The sequence below is a fragment of the Ursus maritimus genome, unplaced genomic scaffold (assembly GCF_017311325.1).
Source record: "Ursus maritimus isolate PB19 unplaced genomic scaffold, ASM1731132v1 scaffold_4, whole genome shotgun sequence".
Taxonomy (NCBI): domain Eukaryota; kingdom Metazoa; phylum Chordata; class Mammalia; order Carnivora; family Ursidae; genus Ursus; species Ursus maritimus.
In genome coordinates, this window is record NW_024426552.1 from 764,163 (window position 1) to 785,542 (window position 21,380).

Below are 21,380 nucleotides of genomic sequence, written 5' to 3' on the forward strand. Positions count from 1 at the left end.
AGAGGCTCCACTCCTGGGCCTCCTGCCCTCCTCTTTTTACCTGCACAAGCTCCAGACACCCCTTCGCTTGCCCTTCCTCGGAACGCCTCAGCTCAGGGGCCACACCTTGCCTGCCACTGTAAAACTGCACTTCTGACACTCTCCCCACCACAGCTTTCTCCTACTTCTGTGGCATCTTTTGGTTTCTAAGACATTTATTCAGCCCGTCCACGGGCCATCCACTGCCCCTGTGCTGGAGGAAGGCCTGGGTCCACCACAGACCTTGGTCCGTCCCACCAGCTCCTGGACCCTGGGCACCCACCCGCAGCCAGGCGGCCTGGGCACACAGGGCAGACAGGAAGGGCCTCCTGCTGAAAGGCAGGCATATGGCCAGGCCATCCTGGGCTACTGGATGTTTGCCCAGGGGCCTCGGGCCTTTCTTGTTTGCCCTGAGCGAGTGTGGGGGCTATCCACGGGTGGGCCTGTGTCCCACCCAGAGCTTCTGTGTCCAGAAGAGGCACAGAGGGCTTTCAAGGTGAGCACGGCGAGCAGCCCTGCGCGTTGCAAAGTGAGCAGAGCAGGAGCTCTGCAGGTGTGTGCGTGTGTGCACACGAGCCAGCGGTGCTGGGGGGGCACAGACAGGAGCCAGAGCCAGTGAGGGGCAGCGTACAACATTTATTGAACTCCAACGTGGTGCAGAGGCGCTTCCTGGCCAGCCGCCCCGGAAGACGCCTGGGGGCCCAAGTGTGCATCCCCAGCATGTGACCATTCAGTGAAGTCAGGACTCCAGCACCCCCCACCTTGCCTGCACCTTGGCCCAGGACCCTGTCCTCCATTCTCCCTCCCCGTAACAGAGGGAAAGATGCACCCTGCCCCCAGTGCAGACCTGTGTGGACACGAGGGCCGAGTGAGCACAGGCTTGGGGGGCAGAATCAGCGGGGGGTGCTGGGTGGGAGCAAACCCGTTCAAAGCAACCACAGTTCTAGGCGGTCTAGGAGAGACGGCTTGTGGGAAGTGCTGTCAAAATGTCAAACCAATTCTTAAACAGGTACACGGACACTAAGGGACAGTATTTCTAAAATGTCACAGATGGGAGCACCCCCAAAGCATTTAAAATAATTAACACTGCATGCCAATGCATGAACACGCGAGCATAAATTAATTCTGAGCGAAGTATCAGGGACAGAGCCTGGAGCCGACACAGAGATATAATATAGATTTGTTCTGTTGGTGTGTGTATGTCTATGGCATAGATAACTTCTGTTAGTAAAGAAAACCTCTATTTATATTTGTGACGAAGGGCAGGTGGGTGGTCTGTACAGAGTGTGCGAGCCGGGTGGAGATCAGGGTCATGGAGCAGAGGCCGTTGGGCAGGGTTAGAGCGCACCCATCCCAGTGACCTCAGATGTCAGCCTGGAAGACACAAAGGTACAGGGGAGACAGGTCACAACGTTCTCATAAAACGGGACCAGGAAGAAACGGCTCGCCCTATGTGCTCTCACTACCTTTGTACCCCCCTCCCTCTTGGTTATTAGATACGTGGCCATGAGTTGGAGACCAAAGTGGAGTGGAGAAAGGTAGACCCACCAGAGACCAGATTGGTGGGGTCTGCCTTCCCCGTCATCATGTCAGGGGTAGGACATTAACCACCTGGACAAGCATCGGTCACCACGACCATTTCTACGGCAGCTGCTCTGGGAGGGGCACTGGCATCACATTGCCCGCGGTGTGGAGTACAGGCTGCCTCCCCCATCCACCTGGGCCTCCCCAGAGCCCGGCTTGATATTCTGAGTTAAGGAGGAGGGTCTGGCCCCGAGTGTGTTCACACGATGTTCTCTGACACGCCCCTGGGCAGGGAAGCTGAGTTGCATGTTGAGCCCAGGACCTTCCCTGGCCCTAGGCATATCCTCCGACCCTCACACAGTTCCCAGACTCCCTGTTCGGCAAGGGTCTGGGAGGCATCGGCAGTGTCTTCACAACCGCAGAGCATGAGAGACAGCAATGGTCTAGCAATGTGCTCTCTGAAACTCCATAACCCAAGTAACCCAAGTGTGTGGCTGACCTCAGGCTATGTAACCGTGGCCTCCCTGGAAATGCTCTAGGCTGTAACCACCTCGCCCCCACCAACACACTCCAGGGTGAACGGTCAGGTGTGGACATGCAGAGCGGGTACAGGGCCCCAAGTCTGTGTGAAGACTGTCTCCACCGCATCCCAGCCTCATGCCCAGCCAGGAGAGAGCAGCCACCAGAGAGGACCGGGCAAGGTCTGGGCTCCCGCTGTGGCGAGCCAGTCCTCTGAGCATCCTATCTGGCCAGTGACATGTAGGACAGGGCCTTGTGAACACCCACCTGGCATTGATGAGGTACTGAGCAAGGCTGATGTTAGCTGGGGTCCCTGTGATGGTGATCTGGCGCTCGGATGACCCTTCTGTGGCATTGGCAATTTTGATCTGAGCTCCAGACATCTGTCGAATTTCATTGATTTTGGTCCCTTGGCGTCCAATTATGCAGCCTATTAGCTAGAAAAAGGACAGAGGACTTCCTTAGAGAAGAGCCTCCGACCCTGAGCTGAGTGTGTGCAGAGCCCCAGGGAGGCCCCAGAGGGAGGACAGCCCAGCCTTGGTGTCCACCCCACTCCACAAACCCCATCCTCCCAGAAGGATGAGGCACTGCCTCCCCCTTTGAAGTTTTTTTTCCCCCCAAAGAGGGCGCCAGGTAGCTTTCCTGCTGGGGGTGAGGCTGCGGATGCCCGGGCTCTGCCTGCTGCAGTGAGTCCTGACAAGTCCCAAAGGGGAGAGGCACCCGTTGCGTCACCTCCCCTGGTGTCCTTCGGGGGCCTGGGAGATGGGGAGCACTCAGGCGCCAGCACCAGGGCCCTCTTGGCCGTGTCCTTGGGGTGGAGGAATGTTTGTCTGATGCCAGAGTTTAAAGCTCTCTGCTGCCTGAAATCTGTCTTCTGATGAACTTGGGTGAAATTCCCAGGACATGTCAGATGTTCCCTATCCTTCCCACTGTGTGACCTCTGGCTGCCCTGGGCCATCTGAAGGAATGGTGGTCATCAAAAATCAAGCAGCCAGAAGGACAAGAGCCAGCGCTCCTCGGGACACAGAAGCAGCCCCGCGCAAGGCTGGACTGCAGCCCGAGTTCTAGACCTGCTCTCTGGGGCGGCCCCCCTGCTATGCGGGGACGACTCAGGCCCCAGAGAAGCCTCCACAGAAGAGGCAGCCGGCACTTCTCGATGTTCACTGTGGGCAGAACGGAGTCGCTCCCTGAGCCGGGGTTGCTGAGGTCAGCTCTGAGCACAGGGACAGAGCAGGGCAGGGCCAGTGCAGCCGGCTTCCAAGTCTGCCTCCTGTGACCCAGCGGCTAAGCAGTCAGCCGAGAGTGTCAGCAGTGCTAGGAGCACGCTTCTGTTCATGTGTCCGAGGCACTGGACAGAGGGGCTGGAGCCAGGTGCAGGAAGGAAGCCCACTGACAAAGACAGACACCTCTGGACCTGTGCTCTTGTCCCCGAGGTGACCTCTGCTTCTCAGCTCGGCTCTCCTTTCCTGGGTTAGGTCAGCTGCCTCGCTAGACCATCAGTCTCTCCAGATGTCCAGAGAAGCCTCCACCCCAGGAGACTCAGCTTCTTCCACCTCGGACCCCATCTCCCTAGGCCCCACCCCCACCACAAGGCCCCGCCCAACCTCTCAGACCCCACTCCCTTCCCCTTAGGCCCCACCCCTGACCCTACCCGCCTGGCCCTGAGGTCAGTGAGGGAGCTGCTACTGTCCCTGGCCTGGAGCCTTGACTGGTCCTTCTCTGGCAGCAGAGAAATCTTGAGGGCTGCCCGCTGACGTGGCAGGAAAGGCAGGGGACTGCTGGGCTCGGGGGCTGGCACGGGGGCAGCAGCACTGGCCCCTGATGGAGGGGGATGTGGGGCCAGCTGAGTCCCCAGAAGATGCCAGCACTCAGGAGGACCCTCACACTTCTGTGACCACTAGCAGCCCAATCTCCCTTCCAGAACCTTCCCCCTTCAGCGCGAGAACTGGCTTGTTTTCTCCTCTAATAACCCTATCCGAGGAAACCATCTCCTCTCTGGCACGCAGTCCCCACATTCCCTCAAACATCTTCCTTGTTCTGTTTTCTTACTGAGAATGTCCTCGCGCCCAGCCCTCTCTTCTTCCCTGGGGCCTCACCCCTGAGCGGCCCTGAGTTGCCCCCCAGCCGGCCTGGGGGCTCCTGAAGTCAACCCTCACTCCTTACTTATGTGGGACGTGTCCCTCTTCCAGATAAAGCTGGGAGGGTGTGGGTGCAGACACCGGGCTGAGCCCACGGCTCTCCTGCTGCCTCAGCAGCTAGAAAGGCCCCTCCGACCCGGCGGGAGTGGGGCCCTCCCAGTCCTGCTCTGCAACCCGTGGGCCATGCAGGCCCATACACTTGCCCTCCCGGGGTCTCCTGACCCCACGGGCATCCAGCCCACACCCAGCTCTCTCCTCTCACCCAGCGGGCTTCCACAGGGAGCCCAAAGGGAAGTGACAGAGACACTTTCAAGTACCATGGCCCCTCCTAACTGGACTTAGAGCTGCACCCCAGGGCTCCGTGGGGACACACCTGTCTCTCATCCCGGAGCTGCCTGTGTGGGCCCTTAGATCTCTGGGTGATTCTGGGGTTGGGCCCAGGGACGGGGCCCATGTGTGGAGTGACCACAGGCACAGGGACAGTGAGGGCCCAACGGTGACATCAGCCACAGAACCCAAGGCCAAGGGAGTCCAGAACACCACCCGAGGCAGCTCCACACATGGCTGCCGGCCCTGACCCAGCCTGGGTCCCTGTAGTCACGCTGGCAGGTGGCCGTGCTGTGGAACCTACGTGTGGTTTAGGTTACCACACGTGCCCTGCCATCCAGAAGGCCCTGCTGTGGCGACGTGCAGGTGCGGGTAGACTTCCCTTTGCACAGTGTAGCGCTGACCAGCAACACAGACGGGCGTTACGGCAGGTGCGTGTTGGAACATGGGCTCTGACACACGCACACCTCCCCTGGGGGGCCGGGGTGAGCCCGAGAAAGCCCCCTAGCAGTGCTGTCACCAAATCCTCCTCCCACGCAGGGCCCCCTCGGAGCACGCGGAGCCAAGAAGGTGGCCTCCCTCTGAGGGGCTCCCTGGGAGGAGGCGGGCGGTGCGGCGTGGCATGCGAGGCGGTGCCTGTGTGCCCCAGCGGGCCACACGAAGCAGGCGCCCTGCTTGCTCTCCAAACACACCTCATCCTCTTCCCCTTGCTGTCTGGGCTCACCCCAGTTTTAGAATGCAGGCTGGACGAGAGAGAGACTCCTGTTGTTAGTGAAGCGGTCTCTGTAAAGGCTCCGAGGAGAAGCCCCACGGGCTCAGCATGGCACCTGCATTGACCACGTGGGTGAGGACTCGGGGGGCTGCCTGCAGCCAAGCTGCTCAAGGATCATCACGTGAGAAGACAGAGACGCAGGAGCGCGTCACCTGTAGCTGGCCGCCAGGGTCCCGATGAGGGTGGCGTCTCCTCAGGGGGGTGCGGAGGGCCCCCGCACCCCGTGCCTACGCCTCACTCCTCTCCCACCCCGCTGCTCATCCCTGTTCACACCCGGCACCGGCCATCCCCCTGAAGCCACAACTCTGCTTCTCTGAGGGAAGAGGCAGGGCCAGGACTTCCTGCCCGGCTGGTTCCGGGAGCAAAGCAGCAAAGGATCTGGAAGGCCTCAGTTCTAGGGCAGAAAAGGCCAAGTGACACGTGAGCTGGGAAGGCCATGTCGCCCAAGCAGCCACCTTCCTGTGCGAGCATGCGCCGCTGCCCCTCAAGGACTCATGGCCGACACCCGCCCTGCTGCCATGGCTTCGGATCAGAGTCAGCATCCTTAGGATAATCCCAGGGTTCAGAGGACAGGGCAGGGAGGGCTGAGCATGTGGAGAATGGCTCGTAAGGCCACTCTGTCCACTGAGTCCTGGGCAGGGACAGGCCCCGGGCACGAGATACGGGCATCCTGCTGCAGCAGACCCTCTGAGCGTTCCTGGCCCACCTGCTCTTCCAGGGCCGACCCTGAAGTCCCCTTGGCTCCTTTCCTGTCTAGTCTCTCAGGAGTGAGACATTGCATGCCTTTTATGGCCAGGATGCCCAGCTGTGGGAAGAGAGGGGAGCGGTCCCAGGCCGGTCAGGGCTGGCTGAGGGTTTGGGCATACTCACATCGTTGGGAATAGTGAGCTCGTGAGTGCTGGCCGGGGGGCTGGCGTCCAGACCTGGGCACACCAAGGGGACAAGGTTAGGCTGGCAGCAGGCTGCTCCCATTCCCCCGGCCCCGCCCACACGGCCCACATGGGTGGGGCACGTATGCCCCGGGGGCCCAGGCTCTGTGAGCTCTCAGTCTCAAACTGCAACCAATGTTTGGAGTCCCAGCTTCTCTCAAAACAAGGACAAAGAGCCTCGGCAGAATGACATTTCACGTTTTGGGCACATGGTATTTCACTCCTGTGCCACACCGTGTGATAGCTTGAGATGCCCTTCACAGACTCTGGGGGATCCCATGCTGAGCGGCCAAGAGTGCTCTTGGGCTCTTGGCCCCCTGCGCACTCCCAGTCAGGCTGCATGCCAGCTGCCCCTCCTGCCCTCTGCCCCAGAGCCAAGGGCCCCACACCGCCAGCTCCGCGGCCCAGCCCCACAGGCAGCTCTCCCACCCAGACGGCCCCGCTGATTCAACGGTCAACCAGTAAACCGCCCAGCGGAGACCGTGCGCTTCTGTGCCAAATGTGCAGACACAGGCCTAACTGGTCACCAGGCCCCCAGTTTTTATCTTTACAATTTCAGCTCGGGCCTGAGACAGCTTCTCACAGGACGAGATCTACTCTTGCTCCCGAAACAGGGACAACAGAACGTGCGGTGGGCTGCGACAGGGCCAGCAGGCTCCCCTGCCCTCAGCACCTCCGTCTCCTCATCCCAAGGCATCCCAAGCACTGAGTCCATCCACAGCAGACATCCCCATCCTCCCGGCAGGCGCCACGTGTACCTGGAACCTCCACCCACAGAACAACCATGGTAGCCCGGCTCCTACCGTCAGAATATCCCGGAGCCTGAGCCCTCTCTTCTCTCCCGCCTGGTTCCTGCCTCTCCCCTGCCCCTCGGTCTACTGTCCACAGGCCCAGAGAGGCCTAAGGAAATGCAAGTCAGAGGCCTTCAAGACTGTGTCAAACCCACCAGTGGGCTCCTGCTTCCGCCGGCACCCACCCTTCCTCCCTGTGCTCCTGCCATTGGCCTCCCCACCCACCCCCTCCCCTCCCCTCTTCCTGCTTCTTCCTCCATGGCACTTGTGTCCCCAACACCAGACGCACTGCGGTCATCAGTCCCTGCCACGAGAGACCCCACCAGGGCCCGCCATGCTGGGGGGGGTTCCGTTGGCAAGTGCTGAATTAACTAATTCATCCCGAATTGTCATTTGCTTTCGCAGAGCTAAATCTAGAGTTTCTGTTCTTTATCTTCATTTCATAGAGGTATTTTCAATACAGTTACCTGGTTGTTCAACCATCTATACACATTCCACAAATAAAGACACGCAAAATGTCATCTAAGACATTGCCTCCGTCCTGTGTGCATCCCAGACGGGAACTCCTGAACAGCCTGCTCTGGGACGGACGTAAAGCCGACAGTCCTATCCGTTCACCTTGGCAGATTCTGATGCAGGGGAGGAAAGTACTTTTCAAGAGAGTACTGAAATAAACTGCTGGTTTGGAGACCACCAGTTTGCAGCCGGCGTTCCTGTATCTGAGGACCACGTGCCCCGGTGGGGAGTCTCCCTCGCGAGATGCTGACGCCGCCCGCGCTGGGACAGGAGTCCAGCTTCGCCACGCGAGCCCGACCTGCTTTGCGAGCATCGGTGACGTGCCCCAGTCACCATGCGTTCTACCCTGCCAGCTGCTATGGTGGGACACGTGTGTGTGTGTGCATGCTCTCCCCACAGGTCCCACGGGGCCTTGGGGTGGGAGGTCATCACAGGGACGCCTGAAAGATGCCATGTGCACACATGTCCCACATCCTTGAGGCCCGCACGTGGTACCGGGAAAGCCAGGGCAGGGTCGGTGGGCGGCTGGCGGGGTGGGGGCTGTGTGTCCCGGGTAAGCCACACCCTTGGGTCCCCAGCTATCTCTGGAAGACCACTGCTGGGTAATTGTATGACATCACGTATGAAACTGCGGAGGGCTTACAGCCATTTGTGTGTTACCACCTAGATACTTTAAAAGGGTTGATACCCATTTCCATAATCAAATACATCCTATGTGTTTTTCTCTAATTTTCATTCATTAAGTTCTGCATTCACTGCATTAAAAGCTGCACTGAGACAGGACCCATCTGGGGTGCACGGAACCTCAGAGCCGGTCTGAGCCCAGGGCACACAGCTAGATTCTGGGGCCCAGAACACAGCGATGGGGTGAGAGGCAGCACCCACTGGAAGTGCTGCCCTCCTGCGTTCCCCTTCAGCTGGACACTTGCCCTTCTCCTCTGACCCCGAGTGGGACAGGAGAGCAGGCGGTGCCTCCCTCACCAGACCCGGCTCCGCCCTGCCATAAGCTCTCAAGTGGCATCACTCCCCAAACACCCAGCGTGATGGGATCTGCAGACCCGTGCCTGCCCTGCAACAGCCTAGGGGCAGATTAATGCAACCAGATGGGTGCAGACAAACTGGCCCAGGGAACTCTGCTCCTTGACCTTGTGCTGAATCTCCTACAAGACACATTTCCACAAAGCACACGTCACCATGAATTCTTCACCGCAGGCCCCCATACACCGTGCGGCCGACAACACAGATGACAGCTTGCCGCCTCTGGGCCTTCAGTGACGGGCAGCTCTGCTCCGAGCCTGCGACCTGCCACCACCTCCCAGCAGCGACCGGGGCTGACCCACAGGCCGGCCACATGGGCTCTGTCCCCTGACAGCACTGAGGCGCTCGCAGTCCCCAGGGCAGACGCGATCTGGCCTCCTTGCCCCTCCTCCCGCCAGGTCAAGTGAGCCGGAACCCGAGCAGGGGCGGGTGCACGGCCTTCTGGGCCTGCCCTCTCTCCATTTAGTGTGCTTCTGTTTTACCTGACGACTGGCCCATCAGATTTTGAGCTTCTTCGGAGGAGTGTAAAGGCAGCTTTTCTCCTGGAGAGCAAAGAAGAAACAGATTTAATGTTTTGCCCTCAAGGAGATAAGCAAGGTCACTTCAACTAGGGAAGCTCAAAATCTGACTGGCGCATGCAGGGCGGACCAGCGTGTCCAGTGTGTGGTCACCTGCACGGCTGCCGAGGCGATGCCCTGCCCTTATCAGGGAGGAACGCGTGCCCGGCTGGACAGATGCAGCCGAGAGAAGGCCCACCCCCACCCTTGTGCCAAGTGGGGTACCGATAGTGACTGTGCCCTGGGCTGGGGGCTGGCTCATCTCAGTTCCCCCTGGGGCAGGGCCGGGTGCCGTCCTGGGCAGGTGTCACTCCTGGGCTGTGCACTGGCCTCCTATAGGAGGGCATCCCCATCTGCTTGTCTGAGCTCTTGCTCTTGGAGAGAACAGGCTTCAGGGCTGGCCAGATGGATGTGTTCAGCAGGAGGGGGCGGGGGCAGATGTCTCTTGGCAAGAAGGCCATCGTGAGGTGACTAGCCTACTGCAGGAGACACGCAGACCTCCCTGCCCAGCCCCCTGCTACGTGCACACTGTGGCGTGTCTACACGGCATCCTTGGCATTCACAACTACAACTGTACCTGCTCTGCTCGCCGCCCTGAATAATGACAGTTCAGAAAGAGAGTCCCCAGGTGAGAAGAGAGGAGGTCAGAAAGGGCAGCTGGGTACGTACCGGGGAAAGCGGGGTTGGTCTGTCCGAGGGGAGGAAAGGGGGTTTGCTGCATGGCCAGCTGGTGGAGCTTGGTCAACTGCTGGGGTAGGAGGGACACGAGAGCTAAGAAGATTATTGTCATCGAGCACAAGTCACACCAAATTAAAAAGGCAGTAACAGAACGTTGTACAAATAGAGATAGAGGGGGCCATGCGGACACATGGCAGACGCAGCAGAACGCAAGGACTTGGCCTGGGAAACCAATGGGCCACTGGGAGGGAGCACCCAGTTCCTTTCCTCTCTTTGGCTCCCTGGCAGCTCACACAGGCCTGGTGGGCAGCAATCCCCAGACCGTACGAAGGCGAGAGAGGCCTGCAGAGGCCACTGGGCCCCTGGGCTCTGTGGGGAGGGTCTGAGAGCCACAGAACAGGACCCACTGGGCCCCTAGGGCCTTTGAGGTCATGCTGTCCTTACAGAATGCACACACCTTGTGAACAATGCCAACTTCTGCAAGCCTAGCCCCGCCCCAGCCCTGGCTAGGCCAGGACCTTGCCCCAGGGCCAGCCTTGCTCCCCAGCAGGGCCTCCCCAAGCTGGCCTCCAGGGACCCCCAGGATCACAGAATGTAGTGCCGGAAGGTTCTGTGGGGGCGGGAGAGCACCTCCGAGAGGCTGCGAGGGCTGTTAGAGTCTCACCTCTCCAACTGGCCGCTCTCTGTCCCCTTGTCCTCCACCTACAGTGCTTTCTCCAGTTGTCTTTATCTGGGTCTCATTTCTTTTTTCTTTCTTTTTTCTTTTCTTTTCTTTTCTTTTCTTTTTTTTTTAACTAGGCTCCACGCCCAGCCCAAGCCTGATGCGGGGAGTGAACTCACAACCCTGAGATCGTGACCCGAGCTGATATCAAGAGTCAGACACTCAACCGACTGAGCCACCAAGGGCACCCTATCTGGGCCTCATATCTTTTTTTTTTTTTTTTTTTTAAGATTTTATTTATTTATTCGACAGAGATAGAGACAGCCAGCGAGAGAGGGAACACAAGCAGGGGGAGTGGGAGAGGAAGAAGCAGGCTCATAGCAGAAGAGCCTGACGTGGGGCTCGATCCCAGATCGCCAGGATCACGCCCTGAGCCGAAGGCAGACGCTTAACCGCTGTGCCACCCAGGCGCCCCCTGGGCCTCATATCTTAAGTAAAAGCCCAAAATAGCAGAAGGTACAGGTAAATGTGGTGAGTCCTGGCCACGTTTTGGGAACTGAAGGCTAAGCGCTGGACACTAGGAGGGATGCCATCAGGCCTACCTCACCTGCAGGGCCTGCACCGCACACTCTGGGAAACGCACTCAGCTCCTCACCTGCTCCTGACAGCAGGCCCACGCCAAACGTGTCCCCGTGCTGCTCCAGGGCCAGCCCTGGACTCCTGTCTGGAGGTGAGGACAGGGTCCCCCTGGAGCTTCCAGGGGTCAGCGGGAGGGGCAGTCAGGGAGGAGCTGGTCTCCCCATTGCAACGCAAGGATGTCAGGGAGGCGGTGGTTGTGCCCGAGGCACAGACACCCCCAGGACCCGAAGCATTCATAGATGCACCTCAAAGCAAGAGAGGAGTGGGTCACTGTGGGCCTTCAGCTACTCAGCCCCATACAAAGACAAACGCCAACCCCCTTCCCAGTGTGAGGAGGGTCACGGCTGCCCCGCCTGCCATGCCGTGGGTGCAGCTGTGGGCACAGGGGCGAGCGGCGTGTTGGCCATGCAGTCCAGCCTCTTGTCGCTCCCACAGTGGAGGTGTGTGGATCCCAGCTGCAGCTGGGAGCCACGCCATGACCAGCCTGTGGTCTCCTGGTCATCCCTTCGAGGTGGAGCCTTCGCCGTGTGAGCCCCTGGGATGTGAGGTGGGCTGCCGCAGCTGCAATGACTGCACCTGGTCTTTCCTGGCCCTCTCCTGTGACACTGCCATCACAGAGTGTCTGCTTTTCTCCCTCTGATCCTGGAGAGGGTGAGTGCCTCTAAACGCAGGCTTCCCCGTCTTCTGGGGCACTCCCTGACCTGTGGCGTACGGGCTGGGCCTGCCCAGGGAGCCTGGCCGCACGGACTCCATGAGGCCACTCGGGGTATGACTGTCTTGCCCAGGGGTCCTGAGAAGCACAGGCTAGGGGGTGTGGTGACCTGGGGTCAGATTCAGTTCTGAGAGTCCCTGATGAGGTGGTGCGTGTCAAGGTTGCACCTGGGGCTAGGAGCTGACCCTGCACGTGTCAGGTCTGCCCCATGACCTAACATCACTGAGCACAGTGTGACCCGAGCAGCCACTTGTCGAAGTCCCCCGAGGAAGCTGTCAGAAAAGCACACCCAGGAAATACTGGCACAGGGACACCCATTAAAGTCCCAGGGACAAGAGGTGATATGGGACCTGCACCCGCTGTGGCTCAGGCAAGATGACCCTGCAGGGAAGGGACTACAGGGGTCAGAGACCCTGCTGCATGGCTTGGGCAGCCCAGAAAAGGCTCCTCTTTCAGGGACAAGTAAGAAAGATGGCAAGTACCCAACGGCATCCTGGGGCATGAGGGATGAGGAGAGGGTGACGCTGTCTGTGGCTGAGGTGCTGCCTGGGGGCCGGACCACACAGACCAGGTCCCAGGAACCTGGGTCCAGCTTGATGGGACCAGGAGCCGCAGGGGCCGCAGGTGCTGTGCATAGCAAGCGCGAGTCCCAGCGGTCACCTGGCAGGGGTGTGCTCTGAACCCACCCTCAGGCTAAGGTTACAAGGCAGTAACTACGAGCTCCTAGGACGGAGGAGGAGACCCCACTTCTGGAGACAGCACATGGGAAGTTGAAGCACAAAGGCTGTGCGAGTCGGGCTCAGGGCTGCCGGGCGGTGGGGGGCTGGGCAGGCAGTGCGCTCTGACCGTCACTCAGGTTTCCATGAGACGCAGTGCTCACACAGGGACGGTGGCCTGGTGCATGACCAGCCCCTGAGGGCTCCAGCCCTTTGTCCAGGGGATGGGCCAGCAGGGAGCCTTGGGGGTGGCCCTGGTGCTGTGAGGTCTGCTGGCCCGGCTGCTCTGTGCTCCTGTCCTGCCACGTGTGCCGTCAGGTGCTTGGGCTCCTCCCGAGGGCAGGGTCCTCTCCTGTCCGTCCTGAGTCCCCAGGAACGCACAGCCGTGTGTTGCTCAGGACCGCAGGGGACAGCAGGGAAGAGCGGGGCCCTGACGGCGGGACTGGCCTGGGTCAGCTCCAGCACTGACCAGCTTATTGGAGGAGGGCTTGTCTGGTCTCCGCAGGCCTCCGTCCTGAGCTGTAGGGTAGGGGAATCAGGCGAGCAAGCAGCCGGCCACGAAGTCCACCTCCGTTGGGGAGCATCACCATCGTGAACAACCTAGGGCTTCCCTACCCACCTGTCCGCAGATCCGTTACCTCGGATGCTCCTCTGGTCTCTCTCTGTCGCCTCCCTGGCGGGTAAGCAGATGGGGTGCGTCCGGCGGGTCGGCTCCAGAGCCCAGGGCCACACATGCTACAGGCGCAGGCAGATGAAGCCTCCCCGAGGCTGGTGCACGTGGGCCGGAGAGTCGCTGCCCACAGGGAGCTTCAGCAGTCCTGGCCCTGAGCTCTCCTACTGCCAGGCATTGGCTGCTTTGTGTGAAGAAACGGCCAGCCTGGCGCTGAGTCTCCCTCATGCACGCACCATGAAGGAAAGTGATGTCTTGGGGAGACTGGCTGGGCACACGGTGGTTCCTGGATAACACCAGTCCAGGGAGCAGGTGGGCAGAGAGGCGGATGGAGGTGGATGTCAGCTGGCCTCCCTCTCGTCTTGGTTCTGTCCTTAATTAGTCCAGCATTTCATCTCCTTGGGATGCAATTTCTACATTTTTAAGGAAGGAGCAGAAAAAGTGCTAAGGGGATTCCTACTTTTTGAGATATTTTTGCCATTAAAAAATCAGACTCCCAGTACTCACAAGTGTCTCCAAATCACTGGGAGGGAGGGAGGCAGGGAGGAAGGAAAGGGAAGGCAGAGGGGGAGGGAGGGGCAGGTGTCCTGAGATGGACAGCTCTCTGTCCCTTGCCTTTTCCAGTGAATGTTGGATTGGAATAGAAAAACAGACCAATCCTAAATGCAGACAAAGGCTAAAACTCACTGAGTTCTCACCAAATGGGCGCACTGTGCACCTGCCACTCACTGTCAAGAACAGACCACCATGAGTCTCAGGATGTGTTCATGTTTCCTCTCCTGTGAAACGTTTGTGTCTTTGCCCGTTTTTCTATTGGACTGACGTTCGCTCACTCACAAAACATCCTTTTATATTTCAGATATTAATCCTATTTTAGTTGTATGTGCTGGGAAGATCTTTTCCCCACTCTCCTTTGGTGTCTTTACAGAAAGATAATTTTTTAATTTTAATGTAGTCAAATTCTTTTATATTTTCTTCATGGTTTGTGCTCACATTTTGTTTATGAAACCCTCCCCTGACTTGAGAAGAGAGAGATCTTCTCTATTTTCTTCTAAAATTGCTGTTTTCCCCTCTTGTGTTGAAGTTCTTGACACGTAAGAAGTGTTTGGTTCATTGCTCCCACGTGATGACCATGGCCACCTGTCCTTGCCCCCACCATCTGTACCTGCAGCTCCCTGGCTGGCGTGGGCAGACCCCGGGCTTTCTGGGTGGCACGGTGGCCCAGGTCACTCCTGGCGCCCAGACCCTGTGTGTCCAGCAGTATGGCTCTACAGCCAGTCCCCGCATCTGCTCGGACAGCTCTCCCAACCGTATGTGCTTTTCATGGATACCTTGATGATTCTTGGCCTTTGCTCTTCCCTATGAGTTTAAACAGCATGTGAAGTCCCCGTCAGGACTTTGATTGGAATCGAACTGCATTTGTACCTGGATCTGGGAGGAATTGACATTTTAAAGATATTTCATGTTCCTATCCATGAAATTGGTATGTCCCCCCCCCTTTTTTTTCCTTTTTGGTCTTCTTTAACTTTCAATAAAGACAAGTTCTTTATTTAAAGTCAACTTTTAGTTACTGATTTCAACTTAATTGCTTTGTGGTGAGAGAGTGTAGCCTGGAGGATATTTCTGATAGATGGTGAGTTTTCTTTCTGGTGTGACGTGTGGCCCAGTGCCGTGGGCGTTTCTGGGACTCACTCGCATGTGGTGTAGAATTGTGTTCACTCTCCCTCAGTCACAGCAGAGTCATCTGCAGGCTCCCTACATGCCTGTCAAATTTTAACAAACTTTTATGGTTTGTTAGGTTTTTTTACATGTATTTGAAGATATGTTTCCAGTGCATACAAGTCTTGAATTTATATTTCTGGTGAACTGAGACTTAATCAATATATAAATGACTATAAATATAGAATTTGCCTTAAAGTCTTGTTCCCATCCCACTGATATTAATGTTGGTATATAAGGTTTCTTGCAGTTAGTCTTTTCCCAGGATAGCGTTTTCTATCCTTTCAATATTTCTGGGTCTTTCTTCTTTACGTGTGTCTCTTGGGGAAAAAAATGCTAGATTTTTTCCCTGTTTTGTTTGCTGTCTATTTGTTTAGGGTTTTTTTTTTTTCCTGTTTTTTTCTTTTTTAAAGTCTGACAGTCTTATTTTTTAACTGGAACCTTACTTTTACTTTGATCATAATTACACATATAGGGACTAATTTCTGCCATTTTGTTTTGCACCTGTAATTGTCCTGACTTTCTAAGGCTTCTTTCGTGTTTTTCACTCTTTTTCTTCTTTTGTAAGGATTAGATTCCCCCACCCCTCTCCCCTCTGCACCTCTTTTCTGTCATCAGTCACTTTGTCAATTTAACACGTACATTTAAAGTCTAAACTCCGTATCTTTGCCTCTTCTGGGACGACACAGGGACCGACAAGAAGTTCGAATTCCCGTTGGTGCACCTGAAGCATACATCTGCTATTTTTGTCCATCGTTCTGTTCTGTTAATTCCACAAATTACACAGCCTTGATGTTGACTTTACAATTTTTGCTTTCATTTACCTACATGTTTACATTTATATCAATATTTCCTTGGTCTGTTCTTATGTGGATGAAACAAGCCCCTCTTTTCTGCATCTCTAGTCTTTCCTCCGCAATCACTGTCCTCCCGAAGGGCGAAGGGCATCCATTACGAGCCTGCTGGTCACGGCTGTTTGTTTGAAAATGCTTGGATTTAGGTCCTTGGAAGATCGTCTCTTAAGATAGAAGACTGGGTTGACAATTACTTTCTTTATCATGCCATCACGTTCTAACTCCCAGGGCAGCGGGTGAGACATCCCCTCACCTTCTCTCTTGCTCCTTTGTAACATCCCTTCTCTTTCCACTTTGGAGATTTACTTTTGGTCTTGATGTTACGCAGTTTTACTTTGATATGTATAAACTGGATTTCTTTTTATTTATCTTGTTTGGGATTTGTTGGGATTCCTGAATGTGAGGATTGGCTTCTTTTATTAGTTGAAACATGCTTATCTCCTAGAATCTTCCCTCATTCCTCATTCCATGTGATGACCTCTTCTTAGGGCTTTGATGGGATGAAATCGCAGATTCTGCCTCTGAGGAGGGGCAGGCTGGGAGGAGGAAGCCAGGTCTCCGACGGCTCAGTAGGAGAGGGGGCTAACTGAGTTCACCTGGGCTGGGGGCAGGGAGACAGGGCAGATCTAAGGCAAGCTGGCCTCCTGCTTTTCCCACCCCAGGAAGTCGGTGTCCGGTGTGTGGGTACCTCCCCACCACTCCCAGCTGCAGGGTTCTGGAGGAAAGAGCGGGGCAGAGGTGATGCCCAGCAGCCGGGTGGCCTGCGAGTGCTGGCTACTCTCCCCACTGTTTCCACTGCGAGGTGCCAAGAGCAGGCTCTACGCCATCCCCACAGGGTTCTAGAAGAGGTGACTTGCGGTCATCAGGGGAGTTCCTGCACCCACAGTGACATGTGAGTGGACAGCTAGGAAACACTTTCCACGCAGGACCTAATGTGCATCTTCCCACTGATGTCTTTTACTTCTGTTACGACTCCCGTGTTACCGTCTCACTACTTACACGCTTTCTGTAACTCTGGTTACTGGGCGCCGCCGCTGGAGGCCAGCGGCTCTTTAGCTCTGGCCGTGAGCTTCTGAAGCGACCACCTCCTTGTGTGGTGGCCGTCCTGACCGCTACCCCGCAGTCAGCCCCAGGTGCAGGCGAAGAGGCAGAGGTGGCAAACCATTTGTTGTCACCTCTAACACACGGCTCAGTTTCTGCTTGCTTTCAGTGCCCCTTAAACGAGGGCATGTTACGTGAGGGAGTGACTAGGATACTCTGAAGACCAGCAAAGAAGAATGACACATGGGGGTCCGCCTGAAGCTGACTCATCCCTCCCGTGTGATCACATGGAGTAAGTGAAGAGACACAGGTACTGCGTGGGCAGGAGGACGGGGAGGTTCCCACGTCTGAGTCCCTGCTGCCTCCCCTGCCATGTCTGAAGCCACGAGGACCTGGGCAGGCTGCGTGGAGGTCAGAGGCAGCTGCCCAAGGGCTCCGGCTGTCAGGCCAGGGCTCGGGCCATCCTCCCCACACCCAGCGTCCTGGTGCCTCTCTCGGGCACGTCCAGGATTCAGGCAAAACAAGGGAGTGGCAGGCGTGACCCTGCACTGGCGACTCTCCAGGAAGGGTGAACCAGAATGCGCTCATCAATGCCAGGCACAGAAAAAACACGTACAGTTTAGTTCTAGATAAAGTAACACTCAGCTCAAGAAACATGTTTTCTCGCAGTCTGAGATTCGAATCACGGGCTGCTGGAAGACCCTGTGCTGTGTGTCAGCCCCCGTGGCTCAAGTATTTAAACTGCATTCAGTTATATCATAAAATAAAGTAGTTTTTCCTACCATTATTTTATCTGGGTTCTAAGAAACAAAGCCTTTAAAATCCCCACTGAATACTAAGCTCAGATAAAAGTTGCCTTCCTGGCCATCGCTGCCGGTGCCACCAGACAGTTGTTTTATTTTTTTGGATGGAGTATCGACATGATTGTGCAGTCTTCAACGTCATGAGCCTGCCAGCCATGCACTTCTCAGAGTTCCCAGTCCTGAGCCCCAGCAGCTGCCCGGCTCCTGGAGCCGCTCTACACAGCGGAGGGTCCCGCACAGAGAGCTGTTTCCTGAGAACAGCCGAGTATCTCAAGTCTCTACCAAACGTAACGAGGCAATTATGCAACAGTTAGTTATAAGTCAGTTTAACCAATCTGTGAAAAAAACCCGCAAAACGACCCACTTTTAAGAAGTTCTGAGAAAATCACATGGAAAGACACAACAACCAATTAATACAAAAATCAATCAGCCAGAATGACGTTCCCCAGCTTCCAACAGGTGCGCGTGCTCACAACCCTGGGAACTTCAGGCCAGAAACGCTTCTCTGTCAGCTCAGAGGCTACAGGAAGCCTCAGGTCTTTGTCAGTGGGTCTGTGGCTCCTGCCTCAACCTCAGAGCTGTTCTCTGGGGTCAAGTGCCCTTTACTAAGGGCCAGACCCCTGTGTTCCTGAGTTCCTGAGCTTTATAAGAGTCAACGAGCCGGGTTTTCTGATCTGCTCTCGCACGCATACCTGCACTTCTAGCGGCACAAGACCATCTGGCCCCACGTTAAACGAACACTGTGCCATCCCAGGAATTAGGCCTGTGACCCACTTGGCTTCCGTTCTGATTTCCCATCACTCCCACTCAGAGCCGTGTGTGAGGAGCCCTGGAGCCTACCATCGCAGTGTCCGACCCACCCCCTCGTGCGCTCACACTCTGCACGGCATTCCTACGCTGGGGACAGGCCACCCCTTCTCCCAGCCTCTAACATCTGCATCCCCTCAGTCACAGTTGGTGGTCAGCAGACATGATGAGGGACAGGGCATCACCCATCTGGAGCTACAGGGCCTGCCCCTGCCTCCTGTGGGGGGTCTTACAGACCGACCTCCACTGCTCCCTCATTTTCTTGGGCAATGCTGTCAACTTCCTTATGGCCTAAGACTTAACATGTTTTAAAGCTGCCGATGGTTCTTTCAAGAAGGCTGAGTGGGTTCACACCTTCACCACCTTCCCCACTGCTGGGATCTCTAAGAAGCTCACAGAAGAATGAAGAGCATCCCTGGTAACATGGAATGGGATGTGGGGGTCACCAGCAGAGGCCAGGCTTTGACACGTGTCTCACGGGGGAGATCGAGGTGGCTGTGGGCTCTGGTGGGCAGGCAGGGGACGGGAGTGAACAGGTGGACAGAACTGCTGTCGCCCCACCAACCAGCTGAATGCAGACAGCTGTGCCCCTGCCCGGCTTCTGTCCAACCAGGAGGTAGGGCCCTCACGGCATGTTCTGGGCAGGAGGAGAAGGACAGCTTCATGTGTGGGGGTGGCCACGGGCAGATAGGGCAACAGGTGACCGAGCGCTAAGGCCGTCACCACCTAAACCCAGGAGCCACTGGAAACGGCCTCAGGGCTGTGCCTGGTGGGGACAGCCTCCTGCTCAGCACGCTCTGCCCTTGAGGAGTTCTTCAAAAGGACACCTTGCCAGTGTGTCTCCTCTGCTCTGAGAGGTCCCTGCGACGCTAGTGAACTGAATCCCCGCGTCCCCCACACTCGTATTTAGCCTCGCTTCATTTTGAAAAGCCCTTGCCTGCTCTGCCTGTACGTCTCACTGCCCACGTCCGCGCCTGCCCAGTTCAAATGTGCGGGGGTTTGCAGAAGACGCGAGCGCCCATCAGCCTGGCGGCACCTCCCAGATCCGAGTCTCAGACCACAGAGAACACAGGCAGGAAACGCTTTCTCGGGAGAGGCTGCGAAGCTCGGCAAGTTTCACACGGCTTAGAGAGCACCGAGGCTGATCCCCAGCTTGGCCTCCTTGCCCTGGCCTGCCCCCCCCCCCTTGCTCTTCCCTTCCCGCATGACCAGCTCCCGCAGGCCTCCTGGCCTCTTGCCCAGCGCACGTCGAGATCCCAGTGGAGAGACACCCTTGGATCACGGCTGCTGCCCTGTAGCTGCTGCACATTGCGCCTCGGTCCCTGGGCCCCCATATGTGCATCCTGGGGTGTCCCCATCCTCAACTCTGATCCCATATTCAGACCGTGTGTGCTCAGGGATGGCTGAGCAGGCCCCCACGGCAGAGCGCGGGGCGTCAAGGCTAGAATGAAAACCAAGGCCCCTTCTGTTGGCTTTTGTCCTTGGGGGTGGGGGAGCGTGGGGGTGTTGTGTGGCTCCGGAAAGTGTAGCTTTACCGGACGTTCAAACACCCTCTCCAGCATCTCTTAGAGCACCTGTCTGATAGCGCGTCGCCTGACTTCTCAGGTGGGCGTAGGGCACCCTGCGGTCCCTGCCCGCTGGGGCGGGTGCCACGGGCAAAGCAGCCTTGTGGCCACCGCCCAAGGCCCTGTGTGTGGAGGAAAGCCCCAGAGTACAGCAACAATGAAAACAATTTGACATCAGGCCAAGTCCTCCACACGAGTAGAATTAGTACTAAGAGGTTAAAGGTTATTCAAGGTCATATGGATACGACACAGGTCAGGAACATTGAGAGAACGGTATTAATATTATTGTGTAATATTAATATTAGTAGCAAGTAACAGCAGCATGCAGGCGGGTAACAGTAATGAGAAGAGAGGCCAGGGAGGCAGAGTGGAGACTCACATCTGGGTGGGGGATGGCGTACTGTCCCTGGATCGTGTAGGCCTAGAAAGAGAGAGACACTGTCAGCTCATGAAGTGGCCAGCCACACTTGTGCCCCCTGGCAGCCCTCCCCTGGGGACAAGGGCTTTCTCAGGGCTGGGACTTCCCACGAACAGGCCCGAGGCCCCGTGGTCAGACCCTCCTCCTACAGCGCATCCCTGCTTTGGTCCCAGTAGCTTAGGGCACCGGGAGGTGCAGACTGGGGGCGTCCTGGTGCCAGGCCTCACTGGAGCCCACAGGTGGCTGGAGCTACAACCAGACGCATGAGCGGGGGAGGGGGGCGCACACCCCCCTCGCTGGACAGCTGCAGGCGCAGACACTGGCCAGTCAGCGGGGAGGGCAAGGAGGCTCCCCACTCCCTCAGGATTCTTTAAAGAAAACCCCTGCAAAGGATCACACCCTGTTATAGGGTCAGTAATTATTAACCTTTTGAAATTTTCATCAGCTTCCAGAGTCAACACTTTTTACAAAGTATTTATCCTAAGAAAACCAAACCAAAGAACCTTTAAAGGTGACTCAAAACCAATTTTGTGAAAGCAGATGAAGTAAGAAATGCGCCCAAATCAGTCACAAGAGGGATCGATTAGTATTGTAGCCTCAGAGGGCCAGGCAGCTATTCTCACAGGGGGGCTGCATGGTCACTGTACCGCTCCCGGGGGCCAGCGTGGGTCCCTGAGACTTTACCTTCAAGACAGTGACTCAGACCAGCCACAGCGCGAGTGTGGGCCCGGTGCCTCCCCTACCCACACCCCCTCCTGCCTTGACAGTCCACCACCTACGGTGCTCCCAGAAACTCATGGCCAAAAACAAACGAACCACCACGTGTCAAAGGAGAGTAAAGACAAAGACTTGTCAGGCCTCACGTTCTCTGACATGCGATGTGCCAGACCAGCCCTGGGCAGCCGCATTTGAGGCCCCAGGCATGGGTGGCACAGGTGCAGAGGGACATTGCTTCCGGCACCTGGCCA

The 21,380-nt window shown here is 56.9% G+C and overlaps 1 protein-coding gene across 12 annotated transcripts in view; it reads right to left on the reverse strand.

The window, feature by feature from the left end:
• Window positions 1-639: 639 nt before the first annotated feature.
• PCBP3 (poly(rC) binding protein 3) overlaps window positions 640-21,380 on the reverse strand; it is a 273,540-nt gene continuing 252,799 nt past the window's right edge. For 5 of the 12 annotated variants that reach the window (XM_040621781.1, XM_040621791.1, XM_040621786.1 and 2 more), the window contains 6 exons: window positions 20,374-20,415; window positions 9,799-9,877; window positions 9,055-9,114; window positions 6,169-6,221; window positions 2,329-2,498; window positions 640-1,392 (listed from right to left, as the gene is read on the reverse strand). In XM_040621781.1, the coding sequence (XP_040477715.1) occupies window positions 1,356-1,392; window positions 2,329-2,498; window positions 6,169-6,221; window positions 9,055-9,114; window positions 9,799-9,877; window positions 20,374-20,415 (441 nt within the window). In that variant the 3' untranslated portion in view covers window positions 640-1,355. The remainder of the gene's footprint in view (window positions 1,393-2,328; window positions 2,499-6,168; window positions 6,222-9,054; window positions 9,115-9,798; window positions 9,878-20,373; window positions 20,416-21,380) is intronic. The other 7 variants (XM_040621792.1, XM_040621788.1, XM_040621783.1 and 4 more) reach the window with 3 other exon arrangements.